The 15,137-nt window shown below is 43.0% G+C and overlaps 1 protein-coding gene and 1 long non-coding RNA gene across 9 annotated transcripts in view; one reads left to right on the top strand and one right to left on the bottom strand.

Annotated features, from left to right (window-relative positions):
* LOC101841486 (UDP-glucuronosyltransferase 1-6) overlaps window positions 1–2,304 on the top strand; it is a 149,173-nt gene extending 146,869 nt beyond the window's left edge. For all 5 annotated transcript variants that reach the window (XM_040753065.1, XM_005082232.4, XM_005082231.4 and 2 more), the window contains one exon: window positions 1,475–2,304. In XM_040753065.1, the coding sequence (XP_040608999.1) occupies window positions 1,475–1,772 (298 nt within the window). In that variant the 3' untranslated portion in view covers window positions 1,773–2,304. The remainder of the gene's footprint in view (window positions 1–1,474) is intronic.
* Window positions 2,132–15,086, bottom strand: LOC121142754. 4 transcript variants are annotated; one of them, XR_005879837.1, is made up of 4 exons: window positions 14,714–15,086; window positions 10,154–10,228; window positions 5,662–5,788; window positions 2,132–4,604 (listed from the first exon to the last, which is right to left on the bottom strand). It is a non-coding gene; the product is annotated as an uncharacterized LOC121142754 (long non-coding RNA). The 4 variants fall into 4 exon arrangements; XR_005879838.1 differs by having other exon boundaries at window positions 10,154–10,225; XR_005879839.1 differs by lacking the exon at window positions 10,154–10,228 and having other exon boundaries at window positions 14,706–15,086.
* Window positions 15,087–15,137: the final 51 nt, after the last annotated feature.

Raw genomic sequence — 15,137 nt, 5'->3', positions numbered from 1 at the left:
CCAGGCCTCGGCGTCGTGGAAGGGAGAGACAGGACAACTGTTGGGGCTTGCTGGCCACCAGCCTAGCTCCAGATTCATTGAAGGACTTTGTCTCCAAGAAATAAAGAGGACACTGACAGAGCAGAACATTGTCTTATGGCCTATGAGTGACTGCATAAACATGGACACACACACACAGTGTGATCACTTTGTCTCTACTTGAAATTTAGTATATTGCTTTCAAGGTTACTATAATTGTTTTATTTAAAACCTATGGGAAGACCAGCATGGTGATAGACACTTGTAATCTAAACACTTTGGAGACAGAGACAGGAGGATTGGGACAAGTTCAGGAAGAACTCGAGACTATGTAGCCAATTCCAGGCCAGCAGGGGCTGCCTAGCAAGAGTCTGTCTTAAAACAAAAGCAACCACCCAAACACAACCAAACAATAACAAAAACCCCAGACCACAATTTAAAAGGAAGGGGGGTGGGAAGGTTGCGGGTGGAGCAATGGTGCAGCAGTTAAGAGCACTTGCTGCTCTTCTAGAGGACCTGAATTTGTTTCCCAGCTCTGGGGGGAATCCAGTGCCTCTTTGTGGCCTCCATGGGCACTGCACTCATGTATACTCACAGACAGATGTATTAACACAATTAAAAATAAAATTAAATCTTACAATCAATACCACAAAATTATATAAGAAAAAATGATGGCCAGTGGTAGATTTGATCTAACAACAGTGTGTGTGCATGCTTACGAGAATGTGCATGTAAAAGAGTTTTAGGCATATTGCCCTAGTCTGTTTTCTGTTGCAATAACAGAATACCCAGAATTACCTGATTTATGAAGGGTTAAAGTTTATTTGGCTCACAGTTCTAGAAGTTGTTGGGAAGCTGCATGTAATAAGGGTCCCGTGCTACATCCTCACATGGTAGAAACCTGGAGTTGCAAGAGACAAAACACAAGTGACATCCTTGCTTGATCACAGCCTGCTCTCACAGTGACAAGTTCCAGCTCTGGGTCAAAGGCCATCATCTCTCTCAATGACTTATCACTTCCTCAGGTTCCACCACCTCTCTGTACCTTTGTACCGAGGATCAAAGTTCCCACACATGAGCTTGTGGGCAACACGTTCAAACCACACTATTCTTTCGTTGGCAATTGATTCTTTTTTCAACTTCATTTTACTATAAAGACAGTATAATGTAATTTCCTACAAAGAAATAACTAGAAGACGAAAAATAGGAAACAAAGTTAAATATTCATAAAATAACTTTTTTTTTTTTGCTTTCCTTCCTCCTTACCCTCTTCCCCACTTCATTTTACCATCTGTCTCTCCTCCTCCTTTTTAGAGGTAAAGAGTATTAAGTGTGTATGGGGGTGTGCTCTTCCGGCTGTAATAGGAACATGCTTCTCTTCCTAACTGGGATCAAGCATAGGGCATGCTATGTGCTACATGGGTGTTCCAGGCACTAACAACTGTTTTGTGTTCAGCTACAAGGAGAACATCATGCGCCTCTCCAGACTTCACAAGGACCGTCCTATAGAGCCTCTGGACCTGGCTGTGTTCTGGGTGGAGTACGTGATGAGGCACAAGGGGGCGCCACATCTCCGTCCGGCCGCCCATGACCTCACCTGGTACCAGTATCACTCCTTGGATGTGATTGGCTTCCTCCTGGCCATCGTGTTGACAGTGGTCTTTATTGTATTTAAATGCTGTGCCTATGGCTTCCGGAAATGCTTTGGGAAAAAGGGGCGAGTTAAGAAATCACACAAATCCAAGACCCATTGAGATGTGGGTGGGAAGTGAAGGGGAGGTATCGGTCCATTCTCCAATCAGTTTGAAACTTGAAAACAGAATCAGTGTTAAATTATTTTGCTTTTATTAGGGAAATAATTAGCCATACATTACATACCTAGAACATTTTTAAAAAGTAAAAACAGTCTAATTGCTAGCCACACCCAACAGGGAAGGTATGGACAACACTCGCCATCTGTTAGTAACTTACAGAAAGTTGGGTACTCTGTATTCAGTGACAGCCCCACAGTTGTGCCTGCCCCCCCTTCAGCTGGTAGATCTCTCACCTGGACTGTCAGACTATTATGGCCTTCTCCAGTGCTTGTCACTCCTCACTTTGCTGAGGTGTGTTGTAGCTTTGGGGGATGGACGATGCTATGAAACTGATGGTACTGTGTTTGAGATGACATCATTGCTTGTGTGAAGCAGGTCTGAATTTGATGAAAACCAATATATTCTTTGGCAAGAACATCTTCTGTAGTGTTTCCCAAACCAAGAACTTGCTAATAAATTCATATAAATTGTCTTTATTATTTCTTCCTTTGTTTGGTGTTATATTTATTTGTTGTCAAAGTATATCCTTGAAAGCTAGAAGAGATTCACACAAGAGAAGGTCACCTGTAATTACACTGCTCATTAATGCAGTCAGTGCACATGCACCACTGTTGCTTTGTCGTGTGACATTTTGATTACACTCTGACACTCCCAAGAATGACAATAAAGTTTGTTTTGAATCAGAGGGCAGAGCTAGCTACTAGCTGACCAAAATTAACCATAGAGATTTTGGAGGACTGAGAATAGATAGACACAGGAAGTAGTAAGGCAGGGCTTAGAGAGGATCTCAGCCCCTTTTAGATAGAGGAGTGAAAGAGATAGGAGCTTACTGGCCACTTCACCACCACCTCTGTGATCATTCAGCTTCTTACCCTGATATCTGACTCCCGAGTTTTTGTTGATAAAGAATAGTTAAATAAAAACATCATTTCTGCCATAGTTTTGATTCTGAATCTTCCGGAGTTGTACTTGTTGATGGCTTGGTCCTAGGCCTGTAGCACCACTGAGAAATTGTGGAACCATTAAGAGATGGGTCCATGGGAGGAAGTTAGGTCTCTGGGCGTGTTCCTTTGGAGGGGTTTTTGGCATGCAGGCACCTTCCTCTCTCTTTTTTCCCTTGCTATCATGAAATAGGAAGCTCCTGAAACATTCTCCCTGAGTGTTCTCCTGTCTTACACAGGTCCCAGAGCAACATGGCCACATGGCCACATGGCCACATGGCCACATGGCCACATGGCCACATGGCCACATGTCTATAGCTAGCCCAAAATAAACCTCTGCTTATGAGATGGTACATCTTAGGTATTTGTTATGTACAAAGCTTATCAACATGACTGTTATTTTAACAAATACACATAAAACATTGCAGATACACTAGATAAGTCTAAAGATTTTATAACATTCTACACTGGTCAGTTTTGCAATGATATAATGAAATGCCCAAGGCAAGTAACTTAAGAGAAAAACGTTGTTTAGCTTCCAGGCTTAGAAGTTCAAAGGTGATCCTGCATTGGCTCAGTTTGGTGAGGGAGCATATACATGAACAAACCCAGCAAATATTTTGAGATCTCCACAAAGAATAAGCATTATTTTTTCTTGTTATTTTTAAAGAATTTATTACAGTTTTAAAAAATCATATTCACTCCCTTCTCCTACTCCTCCCAGGCTCAACGCCCTTCCCTACCTACTTAACTTTGTGTATACACATATACCCTGGAGTGTAGCCAGCCCTCCAGAGGTCACACCCTTAAGGAAAACTGATTCTTGCTCTTTGATTCTTATCAATAGCCAATAACTTCTCAGCTAGGGCTGGGAGTTCATGTTCACCTCCCTTTTTCACGGTGGGATTTTGTCTGGCTTGAGCTTGCACAAGTCTCAAGATGCTATCTTAACTTATTTGAATTCAGATGTGAAACTGACATGCTGTGTCTAGGAAACTGTTTATTTTTTTAGTCATCCATCACCTCTGACTCTTACAATCTTAGTCTCAAAAATATCTTGGAATTAATCTAACCAAGGATGAGCACTTAATACGCTGAAGAGAAACAGAAGAAGATACCAGAACATGGAAAGACATCTCATGTTCGTGGATTGGTGGGATTAATAATGAGAAAATAGTCATTTCACTAAAGGCATCTACAGATTCATTGTAATGCATCAAAATTCCTATCTTTACACACATTGAAAAACTAATCAAATTTTATATGGAAATCCAAAGACCCAGGATAGTCAAAACTATCTTGACCAATAAAAACACTGTGGGAATTACCACCCTTGTAGATTTCATGTTCTTGGCCAGAGCTATAGTAATAAGAGCAATGTGGTACTGGCATTAAAACAGACATATTAACCAATGGAACAGAAGTGAGGATGCAGAAATAAGTCCATACGCCAACAATATACATGGGAGAAAAGTCAGAACCTTTCTACAAATGATGGTGGTCAAACTGGATACCTACTATAGCATAATGAAACTAGATCGTTATAGCCCACCCTGCACAAAATTGAACTCCAGATGGATCAACATAAGAACTGATTAGCCCATCGTCTCTAAGGTCAGCTTTCATCAAAGTTCCAAAGTTCACAGAGTGTAACCAAATTCTTCTGATTCTTCCCAAAAATTATCCATAATGCTCATCTTACAGCATTGTAAGCCTTCTTTAGCACTTTCTTCCAAATTTTCCTGTTAGGCAATTCTAACAATTCATCCAACCTTTGGAGAGTAATGAGTTCACTCCTGGTACCAGTTTTACTTCTGTTATCTTCATGTTACTATAAGGAAACACAGGAAACAATTAACTGATAAAGATGAGATTTGTAAAACCTATACATTTAGGTTCATTTCTTAGTTCCTAGTTAGCACCCAAAGAAACAAAAAGTAGAAAACGTAATGGAGTAACAACACAAAAGAATGGATTGCATGTAAATCTAACATCATCATAATCTGAAAAGAAAAGTTTTCACTTGGAAAACCAACATATCCCACTAATTCCTCACCAACCTCATTGTCATAGTGTCTTTTATAGACTAAGGGCATTTTGCTTTTTAAAAATGTTTTATGTGTGTGAGTACCAGCATGCATGTATGTGCATGTGTGTATGTAGATGCCTGTGGCAGTCAGAAGAGGGCATCAGCTCCCCTGGAACAGGAGTTCAGCTGGTCGTGAGTTGTCATATGGGACTGAGAATCAAACCCAGGTCCTCTAGAAACGAAATAAGTGCTTTTACCACTGAGCAATCTCTCCAGCGTTGGCGTTTTGCTTCTTGTCATACTTTGCTCATTTATGCTGTGTGTCATTTTAAAACATGGCCCCTATCTCTACCCTCCTGATAGTTCCATCCTTTCAGTGTGACTTTGAAACTCTTCCCCTCAAGGTGAGGCACACATTTGTCCTTGGAGTCCTGACTTGCCTCAACTGATAAAAGAAATTGGTGCTGGTTCCAAGTTGAGCCATCAGAACCCCTCATTTGTTCCCATTCTCTTGGATCCTGCTGCATTGCCGTGAGAACTGCCTGAGTGAACTCTGCTGCATGGTGTCTCAACACCTGCATCTTCTCAGCCAACAGCAAGCCCTTAACATGAGTGACTCCAGTTAGATAGACAGGACCCAACTTGTAGACAGCAATAATTTGATGTTTCAGACATTACATTTTGAGAATGTTAGTTATACAACAATTGCTAAACACAATTACTTCTGGTTCTAATCCAGTAAGCATTTGTGTATAGTATCTGAATGTCCCAGAAGGCAAAGACATGTTTTATCCTGTATCCAAAATATGCTTAGCTGAATCTGATAGGTATGTAGTCAATATACATGGAAGTTTTTTACCTGAAACATGTGACTTGAGAGATCACTGTGTAATAGGACCCCACATCTTAGTAAGCTCCCAGACTCCATAATGGAAGTACCATTCAAGCTGTAAAACTCAGCACATACACAGCATCATCTGCCAAAACTAAAACAAAGGTCTAATCCATCAAAGTGTCCATATAATTCTGGGAAAGTCTCAAAATGTACTAACCTTGCATTTTGGTGTAAGTAGTTTTGCTTTTGGCTAATTTTTTGTTAACTGAAGTATATCAACCCAGAACATGGTTTTTGTGCTTAACAGCTCACTCTGAGAAAGGCTCAGGGCTACGCTGGGATCCCAAACACCCAGTGTAGTTTCTGGCTGGCTAATAAAGACTTTCTATTGCCTCAAAGCCATGTCTGAACAGTTTTCTCTGAATACCCCCACAACATTTATGGAGGCCCCAGCAAGGTCCCAGAGACCCAACCTTTAGACACTGGGTCCTAGGATATGCAAAAACTGGATATTCCAGGTCCCAAAGGCTACCTAATTGTTGCCTGATGCTTCAGATGGGTCTGACACCTCCACTCCAGGAGGAAACAAATTATAAAGTTGACTGATCTGCCACCTCTGAAGTAAGTTTGGTTGAGGTGCCTTCTGTTTGGACATCTAGGAAAGGTCAGGCATGGCTGCTAATCCAGTGTCCAGAACCCACACGAGACACCAGTGGATCCTTCTGTGCAGGTGTATGAATGTGTGGTGGCCATCCCTAGTTGTCTTTACTGTGTGTATGTGTGTGTGTGTGTATCTCTATGTGTTTCTGTCAGTTCTGTTTCCCTGTATTGACAAGTGGCTTTCTCTGGAGTGAGAACCCCTGGCTTAAGTCCTGTGCCACATCCTATTGGGGAATCAGAATCCTTTTGGGTCTGCCAGATCACCCAGAGAAACAAAACAAAACAAAACAAAACAAAAAAGAAAGAAAAACCAAAACACAAAAATGTTGGGCCCCAGCCCCCATCAGGTTTCTGTGAGTTGCTTGTCAGCCTATAGCCACAGGGGCATCCTGTTTTCTGGTCCTGGCTTACAGCCCCGGCCTTGCCCCACTGGCATCAACCTCTAATTATGAAAACACAAACTCTTACACCTGGGGTTTTTCCACTGTGTTGTAAGTCTATATGTAAGGCTTTCTCTCTCTCTCTCTCTCTCTCTCTCTCTCTCTCTCTCTCTCTCTCTCTCTCTCTCTCTCTGCACAAACGACTGGACATCTTGTCTTTCATTTAAATCTCCAGGCTTTCTCCTGATACATTAGACTTGCTCGTGGCGCAGGCGTCACACAAAAAAACCATCCATCTGTCCCACTCCAGGGACAGCAGTGCTCGCTTGTTTTATTGCTTGACTCCTGCTCAGTCAGGGTTGGCCACTGTGTAGAAGTGGGGTGAGGCTGGCCTGTCATCCAGGACCCTCACCCCTTCCTTTCCCTTTTATAATTTATGTCTCATTTTCAACCAGTGATCCATAAAAACCACCATTCTCTGAAGAAAAACAAGCAAACAAAACCCCCCAAACCACCTCTTGGCTATTCAGGGGGATTGCTGCCAGACAACCAGCTTGGACAGAACAAATTGTCCCTTCTATTCAACACTGACCAAGGAGACCAAACAATTTCACTAGGTACTTTTTAGAAAGATTAAACACAATGGCTAAAAATATTTCCTTTGTTACCTAGTTGCCCCGAGATATTAGGAAAAAATTCTAAAAGTTAAAAAAAAATTAAAGGTATAAGCAGGTTCAAGTATCTTAAGCAGAACTAATTGTGACAGGACTTTTTGCATAAACTGAAAGCCACTGTCACCTTCTCTGATGATGAGAAGTAGTTAGACTTACAGATACCCAGCAAAATCTTGGTGTCTCATCCTCTGTTAGGAGAAACCAACCTCCTAGGACTGGACCAACACCAAACTCCTATAATTGTTCAACTAATCAGCTCAGCTATGCTCTGTTCAGATTAAACAATACACAATGATCCTTGAAACAAAAGGGGAGATTGCAGTCTGTATTACCTTGCTTGAAGAGACAGGCATCCTGGCGCCCTGCCAGTCACCCTGGAGTACACCTCTCCTACCTATGAAGAAACCTGGGACATCTGGTTCTCATGAGTTTGATTCTTCCAAAGAAGTAGGTACATGATATCTTAGACTTTAAAGGTGTGCTCTTCAGTCTCCCATTGGCAGAGATGAGTCAACCCATATTTGCTTTAAAATGAACAGACCCAGTGGGGTGTTCCTGTGGGCGACATACCTGCATCAGGCTGCCTCAGGGTTTAAAGACACTAAATGCAGACTTCCTGCCCTTCTGTCAGAGGTTTCATGGGAAAACAGACTATAAAGGGGCCACAGAAGGACTGCTGCAGGAGTTTCAGGCCTTGGGCTACAAAATGTCAGCTAAGAAAGCCCAACTTTGTAGAAGGCTACCTATCCTGGCTACCAGTTGAAGGGAGACAAAAGGAGCCTGTCTTGGAGTAGGATTGCTGCCATCCTTCTGATTCCAATTGCAAGAACTAAGAGACAGGCTCAAGAGTTCCTAGATGCAGCTGGAAATTGCTGCCTCTGGATTCCAGAGTTTGTGGAAATAGCAAGGCCTCTACACATCAGCAAAAAGGAGGGTCCTGAACTCCTCATCTGGACTGAGACTAAACAAATGGCATTTGAGGCTTTAAAAACAGCTGACTTCTACTCAAGCCCTAGAATTTCCAAACAAATGGGGTTTTAACCAAAACTTTGGGGCCGTGAAAATGCCCTGTGATAATTGGACCCTGTTCTGGCTGGTTTTGTTTGTCAATTTGAAATAAGCTAGAGTCATCAAAATGAAACAAGCCTCAGTTGAGGAAATACCTCCATGAGATCCAACTGTAAGGCCTTTTCTCAATTAGTGATCAATGGGTGGTACCATCCTTGGGCTGATGGTTCTGGGTTCTATAAGAAAGCAGGCTGAGCAAGCCATGGGAAGCAAGCCAGTGAGCAGCACCCTCCATGTCCTTTGTATCAGCTCCTGCTTCCAGAATTTGGCCCAGTTTGACTTTCTGTCCTGACTTCATTCAATAATGAACAGCAATATGGAAGTATAAGCCAAATAAACCCTTTCCTCTCCAACTTGCTTTATGGTCATGGTATTTCTTTTGCAGCAATAGAAACACTAATAAGACAGATCCTGTAACCACAGGATAGCTCACCTCTCTAAGAGCTATGGTGGCAATTGCTAGTTTAATGAAAGAAAACAAGCAAGTTAACTTTAGGTTAGGTCAAGGTCGTATATTCACAACACCCCATAACACACTCAGGCCCTCCTCTGAGGAACACCAGAATGTTTGCTGTCTAATGACTGTGTGACTGAGCACCAGACCCTATTCCTGGTCCACCCTCAAGTCTTGTTTGAGAAACCTACCACCATCAGTTCAGCTACCCTCTTGCCTGCTGACACATGTGCTTGCTCATGACTGTCAGGAGATGAAAGATGAAACCATATAACTGAGAGCTGCAGCTACAGTGGTTACTTTAACCTAAATGATTTGGGCCCAAGCCAAGTGTCTCAGTCCATAGAGCAAAACTGATTCATCTGACCCAGGCTCTCAGAGGGTGTGGTAGTTTGAATGTGGTTGTTCCCCTATAAGTTCATAGGGAGTGGCACTGTTAGGAGGTGTGGCTTTGTTGGAGTAGATTTGGCCTTGTTGGAGTAAGTATGTCACTATGGGGGTGGGCTTTGAAGGCTCATATGTGCTCAAGTCACACCCAGTGTTCAGACCACTTCCTATTGCCTGCAGCTCAAAATGTAATTGGCTTCTTCTCCAGCACCATTTCTGCCTGCATGCTACTATGTCGCACCATGATGATAATGGACTAAACCTCTGAAATGTAAGACACCTCAATGGAATGTTTCCTTTTATAAGTTTCCATGATCATGGTGTCTATTCACAGCAGTAGAAACCCTAGCTAAGACACGTGGGGGAAAAGGAAAGTCCAACACCATATATACAGACCATCAGTCAGTATCCTTTTAATACTGAGCATGTCCACAACATGATCTATAGAGCAACAAGGCTTCTCACTGCTGTCAAAAAGGACATTAAAAAACTTGACCTTCCTAGTGGCTGCTATTAGACTTCCTTATAAATTGCTGGCCTCCACTGCTGGGCTGCTGACCTGGCCATTGACAAATGGCCCTAAGGTCAGTGGGGCCTATTGATTTTCTGATGACATATGACCTGATATTGCCTGGGATTCCATGGTAAGGAAGAAACAGACTGCTCAAATCCACAAGTTGATTGAGGACACCAATGGGAAAGATCATTCTCCCAGAAACAACTGGCAGGGATGTTGGTAACCAACCCTCACCAGGCTACTCAGCTGGGTCCACAAAAATTTCTGAGTTGCTCAGGCCAAAGTGTGTTATACCTAGACTGGACAGTATGACATGGGATGTCTCAGCCAGATACCAGGTTTGTGCTCAAGGGAATCCAAAACAGAGGGCACTTACCCAGGAAGGAGTCCAAATGAGAAAACAACACCCCAGTGAACTCTGGAAAAACTGACTCCACCAAGATCCAACCTGCTGGGGGAGGATAAAAGTACTTGCTAGATTCCTTGTCCTGGTGAGTAGAGGTGTTTCCCACCTGAACTAAAACCGTCCAAACAGTAGCTAAAAAGCTCCTCCAGGAACTGGGCATCTGATTTAGCCTCCCCCTAGCAATAGGGTACAACAATGGCCTGGCTTTCATAGCCAAAACCTCCTAACTAATAGCAAAAGCTTTAGACATAGATTAAAAACTTCATTGTACATATAGATCTCAGAGTTATGGACAGGTAAAAAGAATAAACAGGACATTAAAAAAACTCTAATAAAACTCTCATTAGAGTCTACTAAAGGATAGATAGACCTCTGTCACTTTGCTCCAGGCCCTATAGGGAGGGATTTGCCCCTATAAGATTATAGTCAGAAGGCCTTCCTCACTACATCCTAGACTGAGACCAGCAGTTGGCAGAATTCTAACCAGTTATTTCTCAAGTCTCCACAGGCACTTCAGTTCTCCATACAGGCTATTCGTTGGACTATTCCAGAGACCCAGCCAACCTCTGAGTCCATTACCAGTTTCTCCCTTGTTCCATTTCAGTGATACTTTCTGGGTCAGGCAGGTAGCCAAAGGGGCACTGAAACCAACTTGGAAAGGATTCCACATGGCAATTCTCCCCATTCCTATGGTAATGAAGACAACTGGCATTATACCATGAATCCACCTCACCCAGGTCAAGAAAGAGAAAGCCACAGGTGCTGCTGCCAACTATCTCTGAACTACAGACCCATTGAAATGAAGGTTTCATCAGGCCCAGGACCCTTCCACTCCCTGTCCTTCTACCTCCTCCTCCTGAGGCTTGTGTTTGCTATGAATAGAGGGTTATGGTCCAATATCCAATTCTCAGGCCTGGACCTGGGAACTGAGGAAGACAAATATAGGAAAGGTATTAACTAATGTGTCTACAGACCAGCAACTCATATTGATCTATACTTGCTGATACCTACTTTAAGTGTCTGGTTATATGGAGAAAAGAAAAGATAGGGGAATTTGTCTTTTGAGATAGGAATACAGAGTTTATAATTCTATACATGCCCTATGGCTGGGCCCCTTGGTTGCCAGGGAACAAGGGAGTTCCCATTGCAAGAATTGGGGTTATAAAATTGAGGCTTCCTGAAAAATTCCTTTTAAAATATCCTGGCCTTTGAGAAACAAGAAAAACCTGGGGAATCAGACTTCCTGCCAAAGGAAGGGACCCTGGAGATAGAGTTAATCCTTCGCTGGCAGAAATCAGCCAGGATGGCTGGTTATCCTTAGACACCTGGTCCCTGTACTACATAGGGATAGGAACTAAGTAGACTGTCAGTCCATTGACTGACAAAGCTCAGAGTGACTGGGGGTAGCCCAAATTAACATTAGAAGATTTGTGAAAGGTTAAAACTTGTCTAATGCCCCAAAACTTTAACCTGGGCACTTCCCCTTGTTTTGATGCCTGATAGTCTTCCTTATGAGTTAATTCATATGGCTGACAATAATATCACTAGGACTCTGAGACTACTTGTTGGGCATATACTAATGGTTTAACTAAATGTGCCTCTTCGTATACTTTCCAAACTAAGTAGATAGGTTGATCAGGACTAAGAGGTATTAAATGTTCCAGTTTCTAAATTAAAACAACAGATAGATTCCCTTGTGGAAAATGGTCCTACAACAATGGAGAGGCTTAGATTTCTCATGAGATAAAGAAAACTATGGCTTTGGGGGAAAAAACTCTGTTGTTTCTATGCTAGTTGATCAGGAGTAATTAGAGAAAATCTTGTTATGGTTGGGGAAATAATTAGTAGCAGTCTCTGTTCTCTTGGTCCTCCTGGACAACTACTCTGCTGTCAGCACCAGCTGGGCCTTTAATTCTCATTCTGATTGGATTAACAGCATGGCTCTGCATCTTAAAGTAAAACAGAATGAGTCCTTGATTTGGCTCGTACACTGAGACCAGTGGGGAATGTAACAGGGCCTTAGACCTTAGCACAACTGTATCCGTGATGGAAGTACCATTCAGGCTATTAAACTCAGCACATAAAAATACAGCCACACTAAAGCAAAAGGCCTAATCCATTGAAGTCCATGTAGTTCTGGGGAAGTGTCAAAATACACCAAACTTGCTGCTTTGATTCTGTAGTTCCACTTCTGGCTAACTGTGCTTGTTAACTGAAGTGTGTCAATCCAGAATTCGTGTGTGTGTGTGTGTGTGTGTGTGTGTGTGTGTGTGTGTGTGTGTGCTTAAAATCTCACTCTGAGAAAGGCTCAGTGCTACTGTGAGATCCCACGCACCCAGTCTAGCTGCTAATAAAGACTTTCTGTTGGTTAAACCCACGTCTGAGCAGTCCTCTTTGGTGAACACTCCATAACTACTGGAGGTGATGAGAAGTCCCAATGGGGAGGTGGAGAAGGTAGTGAGTGTTAGCACTCAGGCATCTGTAGGCCTGTCCTTGGGGTTCTGACAGGACACGCCCTCAGCTGAAGCCACTAAGAGCACCACCTGTACACATTCACTATGTTCCCTTTTAAAAGGGCCCTGCCCACCTCCCATCCTCCTCTCTTTCTCTCCCTCTGTTTCCCTTTCTTTCTCTCCCCCCTTTGCCCCCCCTTGCTTATCTCTCCTGCTGCCCCTGTCTCCAGAAGCCAATCTCCCCCTTCCCTTTCCCCATTTTTATGATCCCTTTTCCTAATTAAAAAAACAAAAACAAAAACAAACCCAAGCCGGGTGGTGGTGGCGCACGCCTTTAATCCCAGCACTCGGGAGGCAGAGGCAGGTGGATCTCTGTGAGTTCGAGACCAAGCCTGGTCTACCTAGCAAGTTCCAGGACAGCCTCCAAAATAATACAGAGAAACCCTGTCTCGGAAAAAAAAAAAAAAAAAAAAACCTTTGCTTGAAACCTGTAGCATGGCATCTTTCTTTCACGTGCTGCTTTTCTTAAATTACAACAGTGAAAAACTGTCTTTAAGTTTGTTTTTTGTTGACTAATGTATCTTCAAACACCAGAATGAGGAACAATGCAGGGATTTTATGGGAAAGATGTCTCTGGTGTGAAGTGCAGGGAATTCATTCTAAGTTGTGTGTGTGTGTGTGTGTGTGTGTGTGTGTGTATACATATGTGACCAGGTGTTTAGGCCTGTGCACATGTGTGAGCAGGCCAAAAGAGCACATTGGATATCCTGCTCTGTCACTTTTTACCTTGAGGCAGATTCTCACACTGAAGCTGAAACTTCCTGTTTTAGCTAGACTGGCCAGCCACCAAGACACCAAGATCCCAGGAGTCATCCATCTCCATCCCCACAATGCTGAAATTACACACACACACACACACACACACACACACACACACACACACACACACACAGTCATGCCTGACTTTTTATATGGGTGCTGGGGATCCAAACTAAGGCCCTTATTCTTATGCAGCAAACACTACCATTCACTGAGCCAGCTCTCCAGACTAGAATTCATTCTTTAACCCCCTAAATTCTGTGGAGTAGACTTGGAATGGTATGAGGAGTCATGTTTTCCCTGATGTTAGAAGTTAGCAAGTAGAGGTATAGGAGCATTCTCCTGGTTTGCTTTCTAGTGTTCGTGATAAGCACCTTGAACAAAAGCTACTTGGGGAGAAAAGTGTTTATTTTGCTTATACATCTTGATCACAGTCAGTTAAGGGAAGCCAACAAAGGAGCCCAGAGACAGGAACTAAAGCAGAGGTCACAGAGGAGGGCTGCTTACTGGCTTGCTCTCATGGCTTTCTCAGTCTGCTTTGTTAGAGAACCCAGGAACACTTTTATGGGGGTGGCATTGCCCACAGTGAGCTAAGCCCTCTAACATAATCATTAATCAAGAAAATTTCCCAGTGCTGGAGAGATGACTCGAACGTTAAGAGCACTTGCTGCTTGCACAGTGGACCTGGGTTCAATTCTCAGCATCTACATGATGGCTCACAGCCATCTATAACTCTAGTTCCAGGTGATCTGATGCCCTCTTCTGAGCTCAGTGGGTACCAGGCTCTCATATATTGCATAGATATAATATGCAGGCAAAACACCCATACACATAAATTTAAAAAAGATAATGTCCCACAGACTTGTTTAAGTATTTTCTCAACCGAGGTTCCCATTTTTCCGATGGCCCTAGCTTGTATCAAACTAACAAAAAACAAAACAGAACAATACAACATAACCATATAACCAGTACAAACTCCCACTTGACAATATGGGAAGACTCAAACTGGAATTGTAATTAAGGAACCTTGAGTCAATATGACTCTGAGTCTTTTTCTGTTGACCTGAAATGCATGAAGAGTGTCCCCCAAACCAAGGCTTTTCATTGTACAAACCACTGATCTTGACAAGCTCTCTTAGCTACAGGTGACAGGGAGATATTTTGAGGTTCACTTGGTTTAGAGAAAAATACTTATTCTTCTTGGTCTTTGAGGTACCTTATCTTTTGAGATTCTTCCAGGAAGAACACACCTCCTCACCTGGCCCATGGTTCAGCCATGAGAATGCAGGTCCTCACCCGGTCTGTGGTCCAGGCACGAGAACACACCTCCTCATCTAATGTTGACTAGTCCTAATGATGAAAGAGGGGTTCTTTAATCACAGTTACACCATCGTCCTTTTTGCTCCCTTCCTGATTCCTTGACTGAACCTCTCTATACTGGATCCACCTACACTCCTTTAATACTCAGTTGTAACCCCCACTAATGACTTCCCTTTCTCAAACAGGCCACCATACACCAGTGCACTCTTCTGGGTACAGAAATGTTTCGTGGCAACTTGATGTGGAGCTTTGATTTCAGCCCAGTGTACCCAAAGCTCTGGTTGACAGAGCCCCAGGGAGGCAGTTGGATCTCAACGTTCTAAGGGTCTGGGATCTAACGGTGATGGTTCTGATGAAACCTC

This window comes from Mesocricetus auratus, unplaced genomic scaffold (assembly GCF_017639785.1).
Source record: "Mesocricetus auratus isolate SY011 unplaced genomic scaffold, BCM_Maur_2.0 Super-Scaffold_100010, whole genome shotgun sequence".
NCBI lineage: Eukaryota > Metazoa > Chordata > Mammalia > Rodentia > Cricetidae > Mesocricetus > Mesocricetus auratus.
Note: the sequence above shows the minus strand (reverse complement) of the source record. Positions and strands in the feature narration are given on the sequence as shown.